Source organism: Xiphophorus maculatus, chromosome 9 (genome assembly GCF_002775205.1).
Source record: "Xiphophorus maculatus strain JP 163 A chromosome 9, X_maculatus-5.0-male, whole genome shotgun sequence".
Taxonomy (NCBI): Eukaryota; Metazoa; Chordata; class Actinopteri; order Cyprinodontiformes; family Poeciliidae; genus Xiphophorus; species Xiphophorus maculatus.
This window is the reverse complement of record NC_036451.1, coordinates 25,235,420-25,258,856: the sequence shown is the minus strand read 5'-3', so window position 1 is coordinate 25,258,856 and position 23,437 is coordinate 25,235,420. Positions and strand designations below refer to the sequence as shown.

The 23,437-nt window shown below is 39.1% G+C and overlaps 1 protein-coding gene across 1 annotated transcript in view; it reads left to right on the top strand.

Moving 5' to 3' along the window:
• LOC102221387 (tumor protein p63-regulated gene 1-like protein) overlaps nt 1-21,511 on the top strand; it is a 33,405-nt gene extending 11,894 nt beyond the window's left edge. The window contains exons 5-6 of the mRNA XM_005804460.2: nt 14,142-14,292; nt 20,430-21,511. Of these exons, the coding sequence (XP_005804517.1) occupies nt 14,142-14,292; nt 20,430-20,624 (346 nt within the window). The 3' untranslated portion in view covers nt 20,625-21,511. The remainder of the gene's footprint in view (nt 1-14,141; nt 14,293-20,429) is intronic.
• Nucleotides 21,512-23,437: the final 1,926 nt, after the last annotated feature.

Below are 23,437 nucleotides of genomic sequence, written 5' to 3'. Positions count from 1 at the left end.
GTTTTTCCACTCAAAATACACAACAAAAAATATATTAAGGTCTTAAAAAGTTACTTTTGCATATTTTGCATACTTTAGCACTGCAATACATGGAGTAGGAATAAAATTTTAACTTCTTAAAAATAAAAAGTGTTTATTTGGTTCTGACAGGGTAATGTGAGTCTTTGGTAGAGAAATGTTGTAAATAACGTTACTTGGACTGATCTGCTGAAAGCATCTGGGCCATGCAGGTGCCATCATAGTTATTCCTGAATAGAGCTTTTGATAGTGAAGGAAACTACCCAGCTCCTGTCACACTGTTCCTCTTTTCATTTTGATACGGTCAGGCTTTTAGGGGTTTTGTAGAGCTGCTATCAGTAGGCAGCATCACCATGCAAATGTGGCATGCATTCACACACCTTGAACTCCCCCACATCCTGGCAAGCACAATCTTCACTTTATTTTATTGGGATTTTATGTGATGAACCATCAAAAGTAGTGCATACAACTGACTCCCAAAATTATTCATAATATTCAAAATATTTCGATTTTGAATGATTTGGTTTTAATGCTGTTTAACGTTGATTTGTGATAAGAAAAAAAAAAGGCAGACGTATTTGACAAAAAATTGCCCCTTTCTTCTGATCGCTAAGGAGTTTTTTGCACATTTCAATACATGATTTTTCTTTGGTGATGAGCTCCCAGTCTTCTAAGGGTTGGAACACCTCCATCACCCTAATCCTTCACTTCTTCCACGGATGTTTATTTTTTACTAGATCAAGTCGGGACTCTGACTTGAGCGCTCCAAAATATTAGTTTTAGTCATAATAAGCATGTTAATGAAATTAAAAGAAAGATGAATCATTTTTTACCACTTACTTTTCATTGCAGCTGCATTTAATCACATTTTAAAATATATTGATATTTATTGATGCTCTCATGGAAGCAACACTGGCAGAAAATGGTAACAACACCAACAATGTTGTCGGTTTTTCTGATTTTCTCACCTCAATAAGGGCCATTAAAATGCTTATGTATTATTCTAGATCAGCGTTTCTCAACCTTTTTTGGGCCAGCGCCCCCGCTCCATTATCCAGGTCCCTCATCGCCCCCCAGCAAAGAAATTGTTGGCTACTTTTCACTGAATATTATTTTATTGTTAATATTACTATCGTTATAGTTGATGTTTTGATTTTTATGGTTGTTTCTGTATTTATCATCAAAAATAATTTCCCAGAGAACAAAAAAGCCATGGGAATTAAAATTATTTTTAAAGGCGTCTACAAAAAATGCAATGAATGGAAATCCAAGTTAAAATTTGTAGGCCTTTCAGCAGCTAATCAGAGTGGGAAAAAATATTCCTGTTCTGTGCCATTTTCTGATGTTAGTTGCTAAATCTTGCACAAAATGACCAGATAAAAACTGTACAACAATACCAGTTTAAACTTTGAACTATTTGCAAAAAGACAGAGCTCTGCAACATTAAAACATGGATAGAATTGCAACTATATTAATCATAACTTTTCTTCTCTTCAGTGTTTCTGTCAGTTTCTGGTGGTGCAGCTCTGTGCTGCCTTCAAGAGAACGGGACATCAGAGTATCATCCATAAAATGTCACCCACATGGCATTTACTGTGAGAACCAGAGCTTAAACAAAAGTTTAGACATTTTATTAGTTATTTCTGTTGTTTTGTTCATTTATTCTGGATATTTAAAATGTCCTTAATTTAAAGTATATTGATCTTTGAGAGAGTGAACTTTAATTATTATGCCATTACCATTATCTTACTGGAAAGTGGTTTCAAAGCAACATCACTACCGTTTATCGCAATAACTCCCACGACAATTTATCATCCAGCAAAAGTTGTGACGGGCGTAAACATTCGTGCCGTTTCGGCTTGGGAGCTTGTTCTATGATCCAACTCCGCTAAACTATAATCCAATATAAATAAAAAGCACACTTCAGATTTCCATTTGTAGAGTATTTTTCCCTGCACTTCATAATCATGTGCAGTACATTGTGCTGGTCTATCGCATCGAATCTGTGAGAAACACGCAGGTTTGTGGTTGTGATGTGGCAAAATATAATAAAAACAAAACGTTCTAAATACTTTGGCTCGGCCCTGCAGGGGATCTTTTATGAGTGTTGATAGATGACATCTAAACTGTTTGGAGATGGTTTCATACCTTTTACCAGCCTGATGCTGTAAATCCGATTCGCTCATCTCATCATTCACTCCCACACCGTTTCCATATTAGACTTTTATGAACGAGAGCCCAGAGGCATCATTGAGCTCCTCCGGCTGCCGGGTTATTCATTCACACACGTCGCTCTCTCGGGGCAACGCCAAACGCCCGGGTGGCTTTTGTATCATCATCAGCTCGTGTCATCATCGTCGAGGCGTGCTGCTGACGGTCGTCTGACCACATGATGTCAGTGTGCACCCTCGGTACAGCGGGTCAATGCAGCAGCGCCACATCGCCTTCATCACATCCCCACAGCTGCTTGCTGTCCTGATCTAATCACATCCTGCATCTGTTGCTGCGCAAATTACTTTGTCCTCTGCGTTCTCCGATACCGATGTTCACAGATCTGGCAGAGTCGAATTGTTCTCTGATCACGTTTTGGTGCAAACAGTTACCTCTGTTCATTGTTCTGTGATTTCTCCCTTAGATTTATTTCTCTCTTTTTTTTTTTTCTTTTTTTTTTTTAACGTTACAGCTCAATTCTTTAAAAAGAAATCACAACCTACAATTTATTTATCTGTTTCTATATATGCCTAAAATTTCTGGAGTATTTTTTTGTTTAACGGAAGCACTCGCTGAATAAAACTAAAGTAGTTTCCGAAGCGACTGGCCTCCATTATCTCCGGATTTCACCCTTCAGACATTTTTTTGCGACATGCTCTCCAAGTGCACAAATTAACAAAAAGGACCCAGTATTCAGAATCTGTTTAGAGATGTTTTGAGCGCCTTCTTTCCAAACCGTCTAGACAAACTAATTATGTAGAATCATCTGCTTTTTTGCTTAATTTTTATTTCTGTCTCAAAAAGCTGGGTGTGGAGCAGCGATTGCTACAGAAATGGGTAGAACGTGCCGTTTTCTGTAGTTGAACTCTCCCTTTGACCACACCTTTTCACGCCGCTGCAGCTTAATTATTTAAACAGCAGAGGGCAGTGAGTCGGTGCACACTATATTATAACGACATGCAAAGAAGTTTGAGAAAGACCCGGCTGTTTGCAATGCTGTTTTTTTTTTTCAATTTGACATTACATTTTGTCATGACGCAGGAGACAAACTTTCTAACAGGTATGCAACCTTCAGCCACATAAACAGGAAATGAGGTAGTCATTACTTTTATTAAGTTACCTTGAACATTGCCGACCGCACACTGCAAAAACACAAAATCTTATCAAGTATTTTTGTATAAATACTTGGTGTCTAAATACAAGAGAGTATTTAGACTTTTACCAAGAGTCTAAATACTCTCTTGTATTTAGAGTCTAAATATTTGCAGTATATTTGATATACTGCAAATATATGCAAATATTTGATTCTACTGCAAATATCTTGAAATAAGACGAAACTAACTTCCAAGAACCTTTACACCAAGATATATGAGCTTGTTTTAAGTCAATAATTGCTTAATAGTGATAATTAAAAAAAATAATGGCTCCACTGGCAGATTCTTTCATTTATAACAAGAAATTTTTTTCCATGTTATAAGTTAAATAATCTATCCGTGGAACTTGCGCTTTTTATTAGTATTCAAGAATTATCGACTTAAAACAAGCTAATGGATCTTGCTGGAAAGCTCCTCGCCAGTTAGTTTTGTTTATTTATTTTCAAAACTTTTATTTATTTAGTTTTGTAAGTTTTATTTGCACTAGAAACTAGACCAAAATGCTTTGTAAGATTTAGTGTTTTTTTGCTGTGTGGTGTTGCACAAGAAACCTGCTGAGAGAAGAAAATTGTTGCAAAGCCTTGAGAAAGCACTCATCCCCACCGGTGTTGATAAAATTCATATATTCACCTACATTTTGCTCAGATAAGTTTGAATTTTCTCTAGTTCAGGTCATAATTATGTAAACGGCTTAAATACACTGAAATCATTCAATACGTCCTGCTGAATGTTATTTGGGGTCTTGTGAGGACGAGGCAAAGGTCTATTCATCTCTTGTGTGTGTTTATGATTGTAGCTGGTAGTTTCTCCTAGCTAGCAGAAAAATTATTTTGCACACAATCTTCTGAACAGTGGGAAAGTTCGAAGAACTCGGTGGACATCAAAAAGCTTTAAGTCCCCTAAAGGGGACCTCCCCTTTAAGTCCCCTTCCAACTTAAAGGGGAAGTTTTAGGTAAAATTAAAATTTTTAAGCTTGATATCATCTTATGAGGTAAATTCCTCATCAAAAACATACCTAGAGTTTTGCTTTGATTCTTTCATGCATGTTTCAGAAATGCTTTAATCTCCCATAGCAACCATTTAGCTGGGTGGACTTATTCAAGGAGCAGCTCCGCCTTCGATTTTTTTGTAACAACTGGACGTAACGTTAGTTACTTGATTGTGCTATAAAATGGCACTATATGCTTGGAAAACACACCATGCTGCCCATTTAAAGTCATCTGGAGCCATTTCTAAACAACAATTTTGATTTATTGTCACAACAAATTACAAATTCCAGCTAAAGATGTTTTTCACTAGTCAATGAAAGTATCAATAAATTTGAAAATATGATTCAATGCGGGATGCACAGTGGGTGGTAGCACTGTTGCCTTGCAGCAAGAAGGTTCTGGGTTCAATTCCCGTCCTGGGGTCTTTCTACACTGAGTTTGCATGTTCTCCCTGTGGGTTTTCTCCGGGTTCTCCGGCTTCCTCCCACAGTCCAAAAACATGATTGTCAGGTTAATTGGTCTCTCTAAATTCTCCCTAGGTGTGAGTGTGTGTGTGTGTGTGCGCATGGTTGTTTGTCCTGTCTGTGTCTGTGTTGCCCTGCGACAGACTGGCGACCTGTCCAGGGTGACCCCGCCTCTCACCCGGAACGTTAGCTGGAGGTAGATACCAGCACCTCCCGACCCCTGTAGGGACGAGGGTGTAAGAAAATGGGTGGATTCAATGCCGTTACTGTGTGCAGTGAAGTGATACAAATCACACTTTGTCATGTGACTGGATTCCTAAAGAAATGTATTTCAAATGTCTTTCAAGAGCAGTATTTGTGTATTTGTGTACTTCTATCTTAGTTTCTTAAGATAGAAGTGATAAACAGTTGTTGTCACTTTCACCCTTGTCATGATGGTACCACAAAATATTGTGATAAAACTTTAGGTCCATATCTCCTACTCCCAGTCAGACCAAACATATATCAAACTATTTGCCCACAATGACAAGCAGGTTGTTCAGTAAAATCAAAACAGCTTACAAACCCGGGAATTTTATTAATTGATTGATTTCATATATTGTGATGATGCTTCCTGGTTTCAATATGACACCAAAAAGATTGCGTTCAAAGATTATGCATGTTTTTTCTCCAGGCCTGACAAACGTGGACAGACCTCTGATAGCAGATTATAGGCAGAAGTTGCAAACCTGTTAAATTGGCACAAGAATAAATGCAACAGCCTTAAAAAAAAATTATAATGATACGTCTCACGAGGAAGTATTTTGATTTGGGATTTGATGATGATAATGATTATGAAAGAGCCTGCAGAGAGCAATTAAGTCCCAAAGGTTACTAGTGCCAAACAACCAGATCAGCCTGTTGAAACCAACAAGGGCACAAAAACAGGCTCCATATCTACAAAACTAGAAGAATCACAAAAAAAGTTGCTCTAACTGGTCATGTTAGCAGATGTGGTTCACCTACGCAGCAGTCGCAGTGCAAATAGACCCTGTAAAAGAGGATAAACTTAATTGAAGTGGATGCGCAGACTTTTTGTGTGTAGATACCAGGGGAAGGCATGAGCTGATGTACGTATGGGTTTACGCGCGTAGACGTTGCTTCTAAGCGCAACTTCAAGATCGCTGCAGTTTAGAGATGGTATCATGACGCCCTGCTGGGGGCTGGATGTGCTGGTTGAGCTGGGTCCACTATCCAGAGTTTTTTTGGGGGTTTTTTAAATTCCTTTTTTTTTTTTTTTTTTTACAATGAAACCAAAGGATGTTTGTGTTCATCTTGATCATCTCATCTTTTCATTGGATTGGGTTACCGGTACAAATCAGCCTTAAGATAAGACGTACATTTAAAGTTACTCTGGAGGTGGTGCTGACAAATTAATGTTTTCCAAAGAATCTGAAACCCTTCAGACAGCCCCGGCTAACCTCCACCCTGTTGTTTTGATATCACAAGACCTGCAAGAGAAAGGCAGATCTCTATTTTGATTGACTCCCACTTTCTTTTTTCTTTACATTTGGCTCGTGTCCCATCTGCTAAGATGGGAAGCCGATGACCAATGCTGATCAAGATATGTAGGTGTTAAAATCAGTCTGTTTGCATACAGAGACATTGTTGAGGACAAAGAAGAACATAAAACAGAGAAATGGTGGATTGTTGTGGAGATATTTAGGGCAGCAGGGAATTTCCATGGTAAGGAATGTTGGAGCTGATAAGCAACATAATATGCAGGAGAACAACTTTTCTATTGCATAAACAAACTAGTCTAAAACATCCTTTAACAGTTTATTGTATAACAGAGTACAGAAATGAAGTGGATATTTGTAATGTTTATTGCCCAACATTAAAGTGCCATACAGAGCGCAAGCCTAGCTTCTGAGAAATGAAGAAAAAACAGAGATGTCCTCGTCAGAATTTGTTCCTTCTCGGTACGAATTAAGATTTAAGATTTGCCGATACTTTGTAGCAATTAAATACTTAGTGCCATTATCTAGAATAGTCAAGTAACTATGTCACCTTCAGTTGTTATAAAAAGTTTATATCAAATATGACTTAAAAGAAATTTTACTTTGTAATTTAGTGCCTTGAAATTGTGCCTATGTCTCTTTAAAAACTCCTGCTCTTTCTAAAACTCCGGCTTCAGGAAGTCATCGCAACATGGCTCCTCTATTAACCCTTCAACAACATTTTACCAGCATTTCACTGAGAAGCAGCTCCTATAATGAGCTCAGCAGATGTGTAGTTTCATTAGGTGTTTGCTAATTGCTGCTGGCTAGTCTGAAGGAGCTGAGTGGGGGAGATGTGGAGGGCAGCTGCTCTGTGAGGCAGAAGTTCGGAAACGGCAGCTCAGAGGAGGGGAGGGGCAGTTGCCTTGAATTTTGGGAGATTGGCAGTCAGTCAATACCCAAGAAACCGATCTCATCTACCAATTGTATCTACCTCGGCAAAGGTCTGAAAATCAGCCACTGGTTCCTTTTGCTCTGCATTGAGAGTTTTGACTGACAGATCTGCCCACCAGGTCACGTCTCCACGTGTGTGGTTAACAACAATTACCCCACTGTCTTTTAACTTAGTGATTTTATAGCAACTTTTCAGACTAAAACAATTGGTTTCTGCCAATTTTGGCAAATACCAAGGTCAGGCATTTTGTTGATCAGTCAGAAAACTGTGACTTTAACTCATCATTCTAATTATCTGTCCATCCATCCAAGCCTCTATTGCTTTAGCCCAGCGTCTTTACCCAGCGGTCACTGGACAGGAGTCAGGTTACTCTCTGGTCAGGTCACCAGCCCAACCTAACCAAATTTAAACCCTTACACTTTTTTTCTTTTTTTTTTAAGGCAAACACTTCATATTTCTATTTCAATTTTTTTGTTATTTTAATAAAGTTCATAAACATGTTTTTGTCTTGCCTTACATGCTTTTAAGGAGGAAATCCAATTATCAAAACATGCACAGACCCAAAGAAAACCTTTGCATGATCTAAAAAGTGCAGAAGGTGGATAAAATCTTCACACACGCTGCTCTCATAACACACATCATATCACATAATAACACACATCCTCATGTCCTCATGAGGCATGCTGCTGAAACTTCAGAGCTTGTGGACTCTGCTTTTTCCACGATGGGAATATTTGCCACCAGCCCTGCGGCTATAGCATTACAGTCTCTTTTTTTTTTTTTCCTATTCTGTTTTTTCCCAGTAGTACGGTCACATGTCTTCGTAGGATGCACAAGAAGATATGTAACGAATAATGTAAATAGGCCTTACCCTTTCCTTTTGTTTTTCCAAGTCCCACCTTTCTTCTTATTCTTTTCAGCCTTTCACATCTCGGTGAGTGGATGGCTGACAAACCTGCAGGTGCTGTTGAGCAATCGGATCAGATTTGTTTGTGCGCTTTGAAACAACTCGGGGCACTTGCCGTGACAACTGGAACTTGCTTGATATGTGTCTTTTATGTTGACTTAAATGCCTGAAAGACCAGGAAGCAACTTTTCTTCTCTTGGACACAGAATTGGAATTCAATGTTTACTTTGCTTTAAAACAGTGTTAAAACTAACTTTATAGGAGAGGTCAATAGTGGGAGATTTCCTGCAGTTTGACCTCTTGACCCTTTTTTATTTCTTGTTTCATTGGGTGTTATTGAGGCGGTCTCTGAAACCTGCCTTTTTTTCTGATTTCGGTGACTGTATCCAGGCGAGGCGCAGTGAAAGTCCTAACCCCAGCTCTGCCGCATAAATACAGGGGGAAACTAGCAAAGCCTCTGCCTGAAAAGCCCAACCCTGCTCTGCCTGTTTGGGCCGGTCCCTCTCTTGGTGATAGCTTACCTCTGGAATTCAGCAAAGCTTTTATATATTCCCATTGATTGGGCAGAAACAGCAGTACGCGCCTACAAAAGGGGCAGTGTGTACAAACTCCATCGTCCTCAGCCGCTTTTTGCTGAAATACAATCACTCTTTCAAGCCGAGATTTGCTTTTTGTGTTAGGTTTTTATTTTGTTTGGGGTTTTTTGTCAGCCCTCCTTCCTATTCTCTCCGCACCGCATTTCCTTTGGTAGGGGGGGGGGCAGGTAGGAGGGAGACTCAAAAGTGTTTGGCGGCAGCGGCGGTGTCATTCTGAGCGTACTTGTGTAAACAGGGTATGGTGATTGCATTATGATGCAGCCCCTCCCTGCCACCATGACATATCAACAGCTATTGTTTAGCCTCAGGTGTTTAATTCTGGTTGGCAGGAAGCGAGCTGTTGCACAAGGCATGTGGTAAGATTTGCACATCAGCATGACAGGTCATTAGCAAAATCAGAACAGCGTTGAGAAATCGCCCGCGTTCTGCTTTTATTTGTTTTTACTAGCTCGCATCAAATCCAGCTGTTGTTTCTGGTCGGTGTTTGTCACAAAGGCTCTGACCACAAACTCCTCTAACGGTGGTTACAGTTGTTGATCATCCAGAAATAAATCACATCAAACATCTTAACATCTTTTATTAGTGACTGGGTTTTGGAGAATGTCTGATTAATGGCTCCTAATATATGTGGAGTCCTAGTAGCTGTCCTCATATTTGAGGTTTGTGGTTAATTTAATTTCTCTATCAGCAAAATAAATAAATAAGTACTTCAGATATATAGAACTGTGGAAAATTTTCTGTCCCCCTAAATTGTGATGAACATTTTTGTTTGATTTCACTGGTCAAATCAAAAATGACTGAGTCCTGTCTGACAATGTGACGTAGGCTAAAAGATCTCCAATAGGAACAGATCACAGCCGTTCGCGAACAGACGAGGAACGGTCATTGTCATTTATCCGTCTGGAAAGAGTTACAAAGCCATTTCTAAGGTTTTAAAACTATTACCCACATGTTAAGAAAACATGGAATGGTGGTGAACCTTCCCAGTAATGACCGGACGACTAAAGATTGCTAAAAATTAGTTACGGACTGACAACACAAAAATTCAATACTTAATATTAAAATTTTTATAATTTTGCTAATTTGCAGTCTCTTTGGTATTAAAACCCACCTCTTCTACTCTTCCACCCGGAGAGCTCTTTGTCACATCCAAGTTTGGAAATTGCATTTTGCCCTGGCAGCGTTCCTAGGGGCTCTGCCAGGAATTTATTCTAAATTCTAAATTTACAATCTCAGCAATAATGAATAGGTTTTCATTTTAGGCAAGTTTTTTCTATAAGAGTTTTTTCTCTTCAAGAATCCTCTCTTCAAGAAGGATTCCTTTATAAAATAAGTTAACACCATAAGATTGGGAATTGAGAACTTTGTACTCTTGAACTTAGCCTGCCCAATCCCTTTCTCGATTCTCCTCTCCCTTCAGTGCTCCACCTGGGATTTCTCCCTTTCTTTCTCCCAATTTCTTTGGATGAATCTCAACCCGGACCAATCAGCGAACAGAAAGTGGAATTATGAATAATGACGATGATTTTCTACGCCGTTTTAGAATTGTGGTCTGCTTCTACGAGTGTTGTTTGGCAATAGCAGCGGCGGAAGTGAACAAAGCCGTTCAGTCCGAGTTGTTCCGCGCTTCCAAGTAATTAAAGTCTGAGCAAAAGGACCGTCTGAGACGTTTATTGCTGGTAATGTTGTCGTCACCACTTCTTTCTTTGCAATGGGTGGACGTTCATTTACAGCGCACGCAGTTTCTGGTAAGCTTCATGGCATAGCTTCCTGCACAGCTGTGTTGTTGCATTATATTAGGTGATGACCAAACATTAGCAATTGGGTAAAATCAGATCCAATCGAGTCGACGCTAATAAGCAATCGTTTCTCAATAGTGGAGTGGCCAGACCCTCTGTATGAACCAGGGCTGGTTTTCATCAAGCTAACTTTAAGATCATCTGACAAAATCAGACGATCTTAATATATTGAGATGCAAATCGACAATTCAGCAATGACTGCATGTGCCGCTCTTTGTACAGATGGTTTAAGTTTCAGTGGCTATTGCCAAGTCACAGATCATCTAAAATCTTGAAATCCTGCCTGTTTTTCACTGATCTACACCCCCCTGCCACCACCCTCTACACTTGTTTTCACACATGCGAGTCTTGGACCGTGACCCCGGGCCAGCAGTTCTCAATTCTTGGCTCGTGTCTGTGTTGAGCCAAGCATTTACCACTGGCTTGCTCGGTTTCACTTGGGATGCAAACCGTTTGAGATGATTTTACAGCTGATAGACATCATGGCTTCTATAATTACCGTAGCTCACATCGGCAGTCTTAAAGACGAGAGCCTTCCAGAGCTGATTTTAAAAAGAACGCTGCTGCGGCTCAGCTCTCCGCCCTTGGATTGGTTTTCTCATTAGTGGATGTATCTTTTCATAAGTCAGTGTTGACACGTGTCTCCTTGAAGGGTTGGGGAACGGGGGGCTCTGTGCTGGCAGAGGGAGACGTCTGGACATTTCAACCTCCAAATACTCATTTGGTTAGCAACAACTTTAATAGTTTGTTGGGGATAAATGATGCTGGAGCTCCAAGATGGGGTTTTTTTTATAGCCAGTTTTGATCTAATTTGAGGAGGTTGTTATACTCTAATGATGAGAATTTGTTTTAAACAAAAGACTTGTTTTTGCTAGACTTCAAACAATGTATTCAGGTCACAAGAAAGAGTTATATGCAATGAAAGGTTCATATGAATGAGTATTTTTAGTTTTATTTTTCTTTTGTAATATTCTTGCTTGTCTTAATCTACGTTAGAGCTTGACATTAATAAGATGGGAACTTTAGCATTGTTAGCGACTAACGTTAGCCAGTTCTTCTTACTGTGAAGAAGAACTGGCATTGTGACATTTTAATTTGTCACTTTGCTACTTATTTTATCGTACAACAAATGCTCCTTCTTTGCTTTGTTTCAGATGGTTGTCAGCCAGCTTGTTCATGTGTCTTTATCAGCAGACTCTGTCAACAGGGGCATGTCTAGATATTTTTTTAGGAGGGGCCAGGTAGAAGAGCGGTGTCCTAAAATGGCAAACCTCCTCACACCTCTTTATTTTTTTTTTTACATTTTTCCAACTTCCAGTGATTATTTCATTTTTGTCCTCATTTATTTCAAGTAGCATTGCTTTGACAATATGTGGGAGGCTGTTTGAAACTTTCTGTGACCCACCGCAACTTGAGGGGCGGCCAAGAAAAACTTGCATTCATTTCAGGTCTTGCACGCTTAGATCCCCAGATCACGTTTGACGGGCGTACAGTATGTAGAGATTTGCAGGGATCTTACAGGCATGTAGGTCAGCACCCACATCATTTCGAAGATGAGATCTTTGAATGGTCGGGGTGTGTTTTCACTCCGGTCTCCTGAGGTTTTCATTAAGCTGAGAAAAGATATGACCCTGGGGCTTTTTCATTTGTTTTGCAGTATTTACTTTAAAGCTAACTGAAGAAAGAGGAGCAGAAGAATGACGAGGCTATGAGTGCACTTTAGCTTACCGCTAAGCCTGGCATACATAAGATTGTCTGCATTAAGTATTCACTCAGAAAACAGATCACTTTACTTATCTGGTGATGCATACATGTGTGGGTGTGCAGGTATGATATGGCGACACAGGAATTACATTCTTCTGTAATTGCTGCTTTGACTTTACATCGTAAGTTTATTCAAAGGATGCATTAAATTGCAACACATGCATATACAATTCATTCTCAATGGGAATGTAGTTTTCATTTTGCCCAGCGTGAAGCCTAACGTGTTGTTAGGTACATGTTAAGCAGAGGTGGCACAGCTCCCACAACCCTGGTTTGAGTTAACTTTGGAGTAAAAATGTTTCTTCTTAGGTTGGTACTGATGATGCTTTCAATCCACCTTTTGGAAAAGAAGCTTGTCTGATATCAGATGCTCATGAATGGTGCTGTATTAAACCAATAAACCATACATGGTCCAAACGTCCCACTAAATGTCACCACACCAAAGGACTCTCCTTATCAGCAACATTTTTTAAAAAACCTGACTTTCTTTACTGATATTCATTTGGCAAAAAAACGTTGAAAGTAGTTATTCCAAGATTGTTGTTGTTCGGTTTGAAATCCTCACTGAGAAAATTTTTTTCTTGATGTGCAGTATTCCCCAGTCTGTCCCTCCACCTGCTCCACCACACCACTACTCACGCAGGCCCTTGGGCTGTAGCTGTGGGGGGCTTGGATGGTCTCCTGGCTTCCATCTTGGAATGAAGAGAACCACCTCTCCTTGTTTTGGGTCTGGTTGAGGGTCAGTGTGTCCTTGACTCCTGGGCGTCTGGGTCCAAGGCCACTTCTGATACAGTCTTGGGCTGTGGTTGTCTCTAAAAACATCTTGTATTAATTAGTACCGTGTACTTTCCCGTGATGTCTTTGTTATATATGCGCATGTTTTGTGTTGCTGTGCTTTCTCAGTTGTATTTTTTCTCTCTCTTTCTGCAGGTGTAGAAGCCGACTTCTAGGCCACTTTCTTGTGTTCTCTGCATCCTTTCTTCCTCCTGTCCTCTATTCTTTCTGCCCCACCTCTCTTCCTTTCTTTTCTGTCTCAGTTGCATTTGATATAAGCCCAAAGCAATTTCTAATCAAGCCTTAAATCTATGTATTTGTATATCACGTGGGGAAAAAAAGCTATAATGCTCCATTTATGAAAGTAAATCTGCTCTTAGCACTTAGACAACAATTCTGATTGCTACACTGATGGACAGAACATGTTTAAGAAAGGGGGGGGGAGGGGGAAATCAGCCTTTCTTTGAACCCACAGCTTCTGCTGTGTTAAATTTTATAGCTGACATAACTATAACTAATTATAATACATATTTTGGCAGCAGTAAAAATATTTGTTCCTTCTCTTTCAAATGCAGTTGGATCCTGTTCTAAATGTGTGATATATTTTGTGAAAATACTGCGATACAATAAGACTGTGGTGTTTCTGGTTATGGGTGTCCTACTGTGGGAATCTCATTGTGATTTTCTATAAATTTTCATGTCTAACTATAAGCCTACACAGCGCTGGAAGCAGCAGGGAAAGCTCTTTTATATCTTAGGCAGCGTTGTTCTTTTCACATAATTTCTTGTCCATGAAACAAAACCCAAACATCTTTCCTTCGGATCGTCTGGGTGTCTGTCTTAAGCCAGGGAGAGATTGACAGATTGCGCGTGGCTCCCGAAGCAAAACGAAAACAAGATGCACATTCAGGGCCACGAGTCGGCTGTGACAGGAAGCTGAGAGGCTGTCGCGTGGGCCAAGTGTCACCAACACTGGCGGAAAAAAAACAAAAAAAAAACGCTTCTGTGTGTTTTTGTTTGTTTTTTTTGCAGGAGAGACGGGGATGGAGTGCGCATCTTCTGGGACCGGCTGAGGGAACCCTCGTTCAGTTCCAGGTGGAACCCCTTTGCCAACGACTTCCCCTTCACCACGTTCACTCACCACCCTGTGAGGAACATCGACACCTTGGCTGCTCTCTGTGACGTAGGTGGACTGATGACGTTTTTGCTTTTCTAATTATTAGAAAACGCTGACGCCGTGAGAGAGACGCGGTTCTTTTTTTTTTTTTCTCATCACAGAACCCATGTACTGGTACTTCAAGGAATTTAGCTTGTTACAACAATCCTGTTCTCAGAACAGAACAATGTTCTTCTGGAGTTCTTGGAATAATCCACAGACGCACTCTCTGCCTTAGGATTTATTCTATAAAGAAAAAAGATACATTCCTATCAATCCTTCCCAATTTAGTGATTTTCATAGTGAAATAGAAAACCCGACACATTGAGGCTTCAGTTGCGTTTTGCTTCCAGCTGCCTTTCTCTAACCCAGGTGTAGGTGTTGTTCTGACATCTCCATGTTTGATGGTGCAGTGGAGTGAGTCAGAACAGAGAAATGACTAACTGGAAAAGGAGCATCAAAGACGATTTATTTGGAACTGATCATCTTCAACTCTGGGAACAGACACACACACTCACACCCCCACGCCCGCACACACACACACACACACACACACCCACACACACACACACACACACACACCTGGATCGAGCTGCATGATCTAATCTAACAAGTTGGTGCTGAAGGCAAAATACAAGAAAACTAATTTGTTTGAGTTTCAGAGATTTCAAGTTTTTATTGAGTAGTGGTTGTTTTCAAGACAAACTTTGATGAGAAATATTTGGCGTCTCAATCAGACTTGATCTCATTACACCCCTAACTAGTCGTCGTTTCTTCTCCCTTCTGTCCTCCATCTTTAGAGTCGATCTGTTAGCGCAGTTAGCTTTTGATCGGTTGCCTCAAAACTTTGAGTTGATAAACACTCCTAGCTCTCTTTATCAATTGAAACCTGGATTCAGTGCGAGTTTAAGTAGTGACATTAATAAAGCATACATTAACTTAAATTTGTCTCCTTATATTAACAAATAACAACCAGCATTTGCACCACTAGTGATTTTCTAGCCAATCTAAATTATTCTTGCATTATTCTTGTATTCAAACATAAAATACAAGAAACTGAGTTTCAGTTTCTTCTACTGAGCTACATTTTTATTTCCACATATATATATTATTGTGGTTTAAAAATGTGACTGTCAAAGTAATGATTACCACCGTAACTCTTTATACGGACAGGAAAATAATGAAACTTACACGACTGCTTCCTCCTTGTTGTGAAATTTGTAAACCTGCACATTATTCACACTGACAGCTCGTCCAAATCATCATCATTATCATCATCTGAAATTATGAGGCATTTTTGTTCGAGCTGCGTCTTTAAAATGATGTTCAAAATAGCAGGCATGCAAAATGAAATTCACATTAAAAAAATGCAAAATATTCCAGACACACAAGTAGGTCCACAGTAAAAAGATGCAACAAACAAAATGAGAAATAGGAAAAAAGAAATAAACGTAACACATATTATTCGCTGAGTCACAAATAAATAATGACGCAGGCTCTGTTTTAAGACTATGGTGCATAAACAGTTTTGAGAAAAAAGTGAGAATTTGTCAGTGACCCTGATCTGCTTCCGTAGAGTTCAGAAGGCACGCTTGTGGCCTGCAGGTACAGATAACTAACTCTCTTGCCATTTGTGACGTCAGTGGGAAAAGTTTTTCATGCGTTTTGATTTGCGAGACATTTCCAGCGAAGGTGCGCTGTGCGAGTCTGAGGACGTCCTTCACGTGTTTCTCCATATCTCTGCTGGTGATTGCCTAGCATAACCAACATAACACGTAGCGCTCGTGTAATCTCGTCATGTTTGAGTCCTTTGCTAAAACCGCTCCGTTTACATCCTGCGGTTTACCTTTCCTATCCCGTTTAAAACCAAGGTCATCTCAAATGGGCGACTTTGTGGTTTTTGACCACTAATTCCTACATTTTGTTGGCCATTGTTCCGTCCACACACAAAAAAAAAAGTCCAAACGTCACCTGGGTCTGACAAATATCGGTTGGTAAAATGTTGCATATCGATCAACCTTACATCATGGCGCATGTGGAGATCAAACTGTGTATGTTACAGCAGGAAACGAGGTCATGTCGCCTTCCTGCCCCACTGAGGGGACGCAGGGGGGCTTTTCAACAAACCACAGTACCTAGAACCGTCCACTCTTTTGTTCCGAGTCTGAGTCAGTCTGGATGCGTGATTCACCATCCGGTTTGTTAAATATTGCATCAAAGCTTCTTTTTTTTTTTTGCAGCTTTCTGTTCTCTAGCTGCTGGTTTTTAAAAGCGCTCTTTTATGAATTTGAGAAGATCTTTTTGTTCAGAGGCGTTCAGTCGTTTTTGAAACGCATGTAGTTTCACAACGAGTTGTTGCCGAGTTTAGATCTGATAAGACGGTGCATCTTCACACCTCGAGGTGTGGAATTTAAAAGGGAAATTGCTGAACATTACTCAACCTCCTTTTTAAAAGGTGTCATCAGTGATGTTGCAATCAGGAATTTGATCCCGTCTTTGGTTAAAAAAAAAAAAAAAAAAAAAAGTTTATTTAAACAGAAACTGATCCTCTGCAACAAGATGCTTTAGAAAACTGTAAATGAGGTGAGGCTGCTTCTAGAAACGATACAATAAACAGTTTAAGTCGGACTAAAACTAAAACTTTTTCTCCCTGAGGCTAAAGATCCTTTACCTCCACATGTCTGAACCTGATCATTAGTGTGTGTGTGCCGCCACAGTATGAGTTATGGACAGATTAAACAGTGTGCCAAACAACATCATGTTTGTTTTTACTTTCACCTTTGTTTATTTTATTTGAGAGTCTCTTTTTTTCCCCGCCGTGGTTCATAACTCTGCGCTAGCATTAACTAAAATCTGACGTTTTCGTGTCAATTGGAGAATTTTACAGTAAATGCAGTGCCTTAGGGTAGTTGCCATAGATAGGAACGCAAACATTTCAAGTGGCTGCCCAAGTGGGAACATCCTTAAAGCTGCAGTGTGTAGTTTTTGTTTTTTTTTTAAATGTTTTTTACATATTTGTTAAAGCTATTGCCATACCTTGACAGTGTGACGTGAGACAAATTTGTGAAAAAAATCCAGCTCCTTCCTGAGCTACTATTTCTATCTGAAGAAATAAAACCCAATCAGAGCCAGGAGGCGGGTCTTAGCGCCGTCAGTGATCCTTGTTTACATGCTGCTAAATATACTAATGGTGGAGAAACGACTTACCGTATCAGGAAAACCGTTTATCTGCCGACATCAGCGGCTCTGCTAACTAGCCTCAACATTAACGACAGGCTCTGCTAGCTGCCGCCCAAACAGAGAGCAAGGGGCAACATGGATGATGATTGACAGCGCTAAGGTCCGCCTCCTTAATCTGATTGGCTGTTTCTAATTTGCACTGGGAGAAGGTAAAGGAGCCGTTTGTTTTGGATTTTTTTGTTTTGTTTTTTGTTTTCAGATTATCTCTCTCATAACATACTGTCGCAATATAGTGGTAGTTTCAACTTATATATATATATATATATATATATATATATATATATATATATATATATATATATATAATGAAAGTAACATATGGCACATTGTAATATGCCTGACGGTAAACTCTGCCACTGACAGAAACAATCTCCAGTGAAAAGCTGTGATTAAACACTCTGACTTCATTTCTTCATGTCGTAGCGTACAGGTGTGTTTTCTGGGAGGTCAACATAGTTACTGGGTGTAACTCAGCTCCCGTGTAGCACCAAGGTAAATATGCTGCTACTGCTGTGAGGAAAGGATTTAATTACCCCACTGAGGCAGAAATTACAGTTATGCTTGGCAGCACTTTATGGTTAGGACATAGATGTATGTTGACATACGAGAGTCCCTCAAACAGTTTCCTAATAATGGATATAGAAGCGGTAAACTGCACTGGTCCTCTAAACAAGATAAACAGAAGTTTATCTTGTAAACTCTGTATTTTGTCTCAATTTTTGAAATCATTTCATATTATTGCCCTAAAATAAAGAATGCTATTAATCAGAAATCCGGGGGATCTGTGTGTGAGAACCGGTAGATCCTTAACACTGGAGTGTACTACTTTAATTGTACTGATGTGCATCACTCGTCTCCGTCCATCACACTGGTCAATAGACAAAAAAATTGTCTGAGGTTTTTCAACTGTTTTAGGGTCATTTTTAATGAGCTGAGTCCAAAAGTCACACTGGTTTTGCTCAATCAGGTCAACTTTATGAACTATGGAGCAACATCAGCATCAAAATGCACGACTTGTTCTCACATCTGGATCGGTTTCCTGAGGATCAATGAGTGATGAGCAGGAGGAGAGACTCCATCAGGACAGAAAAGAGACGGAGAATTTTACACAATGAAGACGTGATGTTCAATTCACATTCACTACTTAACCTTATCAGTGTTTATTATTCAATTTACAGAAATCCAAGTCTGTGACATTTTAAATACACTTTTGATAAAACTTTTTTTGTTTTACTAAAACCTTTATTGGATGAGAAATATTAACGGAAATAAATTGACAATGTCACAAAAACGTAACCAATTTAATCAGAAGATTGTATTTCTCTAAATAAAATTAGAATAAAAACCTGACGGCGAATAATGGACGTAATGTTTTGATCCAGAAGTGAAAATAGTCCAAATTCAGCTAAAAAAAACAAAGACAACGTCCAACAAATATTTTTTTGTAACCCGGTGTTTTATCTGTTGGGTTCAGTTATGTCTGGAAAACAAGAACTGAATGACATGTAGAAAATAATATACTGGTAAAAACTCTAAATCCCAGAATGCCTTGCCTTGACCTATTTTTATTCACACTTCCAAGCAAGAAGGAGCTTCCTAGTGTGTTTGTGACATTATAGAAAAAGTTTTACATTCATGTATCAAAAAAAAATTAAGGCATTGAAATATCTTAAATTCATTTTAAAAATGTAAGCTAGCTTTTAATACATTAACCACAGGTCTTGAATTTTGTCTCGACAGGACTATTTAATCTCGTATATTCTATGTTTTTTTTTTCTCTCTGCACTTTTCTGTCAGCCAAAGGTTTGAGATCTGTGACTAGAGGCGGTTGGGGCTACCGCTAACTCACCGCTAGCCTCGCTAGCTATCTTTGTTTTGCTTCTGTCTTGGGTAAGTTCAAATTTAGCGCCAGTTGACTGAACAAAGTTTATACATTTCTCTTGAGATATCGGTCTTAGATTTCATTCATAATGGTCTTAGAAAGTCTTAATGTGAGTTGGTGGAACCTTCCAGAACCCTGTTGCTGTTTGTGTATCCAGTGACATCTTTACGGCCATAAATTTGGGACGCTGTTGCATCGACAACGCGGTTCTTTGTTCCTGCAAACACAATTCCACGGTATATTTAAAGGAACTACTTTGTCATTGATTTTATTCCTATTTATTCTCTTGTGCTATTTGATTTTTTGTAGTTTTATTAGTTGTCAGTAAAATTTTCACTTTACTTTTCATTTTAATTAGTGTGTTTATTGAATGAAGTATTTTAACTGAACGCTGAACTATTTTGTTATATTTTCAAGAGGAGTTCGTTGCTGTTCAAGAACAAACCATTATGCAGATATTCATAAACAATAGTGGAGACTTCAAACTTTTTGGCTTTCCCTGATAATCAAGTGGTGCAGGATGGCATGCAAGGGCCATGATAGTCAGAAAAAAAGAAGTATATTTTATTAAGCTCATAAATTCTGAGATTAATTTTCTAGAAAAAAAAATCAGAAATTTCTACATATTTAATTTCTACACATTTAAACATAATTCTGATGTTCTCAGAATTTGAGTTTTTGTCTGAAGGTTATTCCTTTTTTTCCTATTTACAGTGGCACTAATATGCCATCATACGTGGTGCCCCAATTTGGTAATTTTGATCTAAATAAAGAATTTAAATAAATGTTTTGGTATTTATTAGTTATTCATAGCCAAATCCTATTGTTGCACAACATGTTTAGGCGTTTCTGCATGGATGAATACATGAATGTTCTTGTTTTGGCCCACCAGAACCTTCAGCACTTCACCACTTCACAATGCATACATCATTGGATGCATTTAAAATCATGATAGTACTTCAGTCCAATGAAGTAAGACCACTTCATTGGATGGATTTAAAATGTTGCTTTCTCTGTGTTGACATTTCTGATCTTTCCTCAGATACAGACTTTTTCCGAGAGGCTCAAGGATGCAGCTGAGAGAGCCCACGTCAGAAAGCCGATTCCTGGGAAAGCCAACGGCGTCCTGGTCCTGCAGCAGCCAATCTACATCGAGGCGTACGTGGGCGCCATGTCCTTCCTCGGAAACCAGAACAAACTGGGCTACTGCATGGCCCGAGGAAACCTTGGATTTTAAACTTGGTGTAACTTTTTCGATATTTGGGATGTTTTCTCTCATTTTTTTTTTTTTTTAAATCTCAAAAGTTAATGGAAACATTCCAAAAGCGGGTCAAAGATTTGTTTTTGTTTGCTTCTTCTGAATGTTGGGTCCCCGCCGCTCTTCATTCACTGCCGTGTGATTCTCAGAAATATTCCCGGTTTCAGAGCGGTTCTCCTTTCCTTTCTGGCTTAAAGCAGCTTTTTCCCCCCCGCTCCCTTTGCTCCCCAGCGATATGGTAATTCAACTCTTTCGCAACGAGACTCTTTTCTTCCTCCCCCGGTTTTTCTGTTAGGAGCTCATTCCCCATGCCATTCGGCCCCTTAGAGAGTCACTGGAGCATAGGGGCTCATTTGTCAGCTTAGTTTTTATCATTCTCTGTGTATTTTTGCAGTGCATACAGTTGAGGAATTTCCCTTAGTTTCGTGAGTTTGCATCTTGGTGCTCATGATTCTTTTTTTAATGCCTTGTTTGGCTTATTTCCTCATAAGAATCGGTTTCCCTCTTTTGTGTTCTTTGCTGCCTTTTTTTGTTGTTAATCATTTTATTTCTTGGGTTACAGCTGGTTTGTCTTAACATTCCAGCCTGCGTTTGTTGATTTCTACAGTGGAAGAGCAGATTAAGTCTTTACAAGGCAACCAAATAATTCAAAGCGGTGTTCATGAAGAATTCAGCGAATACAAAATGATTTCCGGTCTGATTAATATTTTGTGGTTTGTGAAATAAGTTGAAGCCGAATCATTTTTCTTTGTCTTCTACACGTGTTTTTGATTGTTATTATATATACTCTAATGACAAAATGCACTTGGGAGTAAAGTGATGGAGCTCGGATCGGGAATGTATCCAAATAAATAATTTTACAACAACATGCCGTGCATTATTTTCATTGTTCTCTGGTCCTAATGCAGAATGGTCATAATTATTTGCTTGTTTCATGGTGAAAAACACACACAGCCTCCTTGTGTTCTGTTCAGTATCGTTTCAGACTGATGTCCTCCATCCCGCACCGCATTGATGCAGTAATTCATGCAAAAGGAGCCCCAACCAGGTACTGAGTCTACAAAGATTGAACATACTTTTCAGAAGCCTGTTTAGAAAATATATATTTTTCTATGAGAAGATGTTTTGTGCCTGACTTTAGTTCTTGGAGCCAATATTCATCTTCTGTCCCTCAGAGACGCAACTTCAAAAAGTCAATCGTACAACTATGCAGTTCATGCTACTTACAGACACACGTCTAAAAACAAGTTTAACTTTACGTTATTCTAATTTTTGAAGATGTACCTGTCATTTGTCATTTTGTTTATCATTAATCGGGATCGATTTCTAGTCATGGGACTATTTTGATTTCTTGTTGCGATAAATTCCGACTAATTATGTTTAATGACTCCTTAAACTGTCCGCATTGTCGGGATTGTTGTTTTTTACTATTCTTCTCCATTTTCAGTTCAGTAAAAGTGTATTGATACGTTTGGAAATAAGATTAAATGCTCTTACTGTCTGCATTTTATTGATGCATATCACACTCTTTTTTTTTCTTTTCTTTTTTTTTATGACTGGTGTCCTAAAGGAGCGTATTGCAAATGAGAATGTCGTGTTTGTGGCGCTGCAAGTGCCGTGCCGCTCAGTCGCAGCTCTACAGGCGCCTAAAAGAGAAGCAACAAATGGTTCTTATTGTCACGTTTATCGTCACAATAGCACAAAACACTGCGATAAAAATTTTAAGTCCATATCACCCAACCCTACCTGTCTACAGATGAAAAATAATCCTGCAGAAAACCTATTTTTATATTCACAGTCGGCACTGAGAGAACAATTAAACCTGTACATACAGCCAGTGTGGGAAATATTTATTCTGGAAGTCCTACACTTGCCTCCTGACTCGGGGTTCGTGGATGTTTTGCAGAGTCTTGTCGATCTTCTCTGCAGTCTTCACCACTCTGCCATGCCACACAAGGCCGCAGCTCATCATGAATTCACCGCTGCGCAGCGACGAGGCATGTCTGCGGCACACAAACACGACGATGTTCGAAAGATTCAAAAGCCGTAGCTGTAATCAAACTGTACACAGGATCAAAATGGTATTTAGTCTTCTAAATTAGCTACAGATTTGACTGAAATAGAGCAGAAACCCAGGTGTAGCAGAAGCAAAGTGACGGGGAATTGAGGCGTGTAGGTACACACAAGCTATTAAAGTATTAAAATACATTAAAAAAAATGAAGTTCGGAAGAAAATATGATGCAGTAAAGACAAGATTCTAACAACATATTGAGCAATTATCAAAAATAGTAAGTGTATATATTTCTTATAGAGAAAATATTTGTGGGGCCTCTTCCATCGTCAAGGAAAATCATTTCTTTGCTGTGATCAATTATCATTATGGACTTTATTCCTACTGATTTCTTTTCCTTATTTTCCCTGATCCTAGTTTTTCCCTTTGTCAGTTTAATTATTTCTCTTTTAAGTTTTTTCTTTTGCATTTAGATTTTTTTTTCCTATTCTCTTGTTAGTTTTGTGGTTTAGTCCTTAATTTAAATGTTGGATTTATTTAGTTACATTTAGTATTTTCTGTTGTTTAGGCTTCCTTCTGGTTCCATCTTAGTTTTTGTCATCTCCTCATTGGCTCGCTTCCCCAGTTGCAGTCAGTTACTTGTAACTGGTTCTTTTGTCATTTCCACCCTCCTCTGTATATTTAACTCTCCAGATTCATTAATAAATGTCTGGCATCATAATTCCACTCTCCTGTCTCCGTTTTGGTCCTGCTCCCAAGTTTTGAGTGTGACTGTGCATA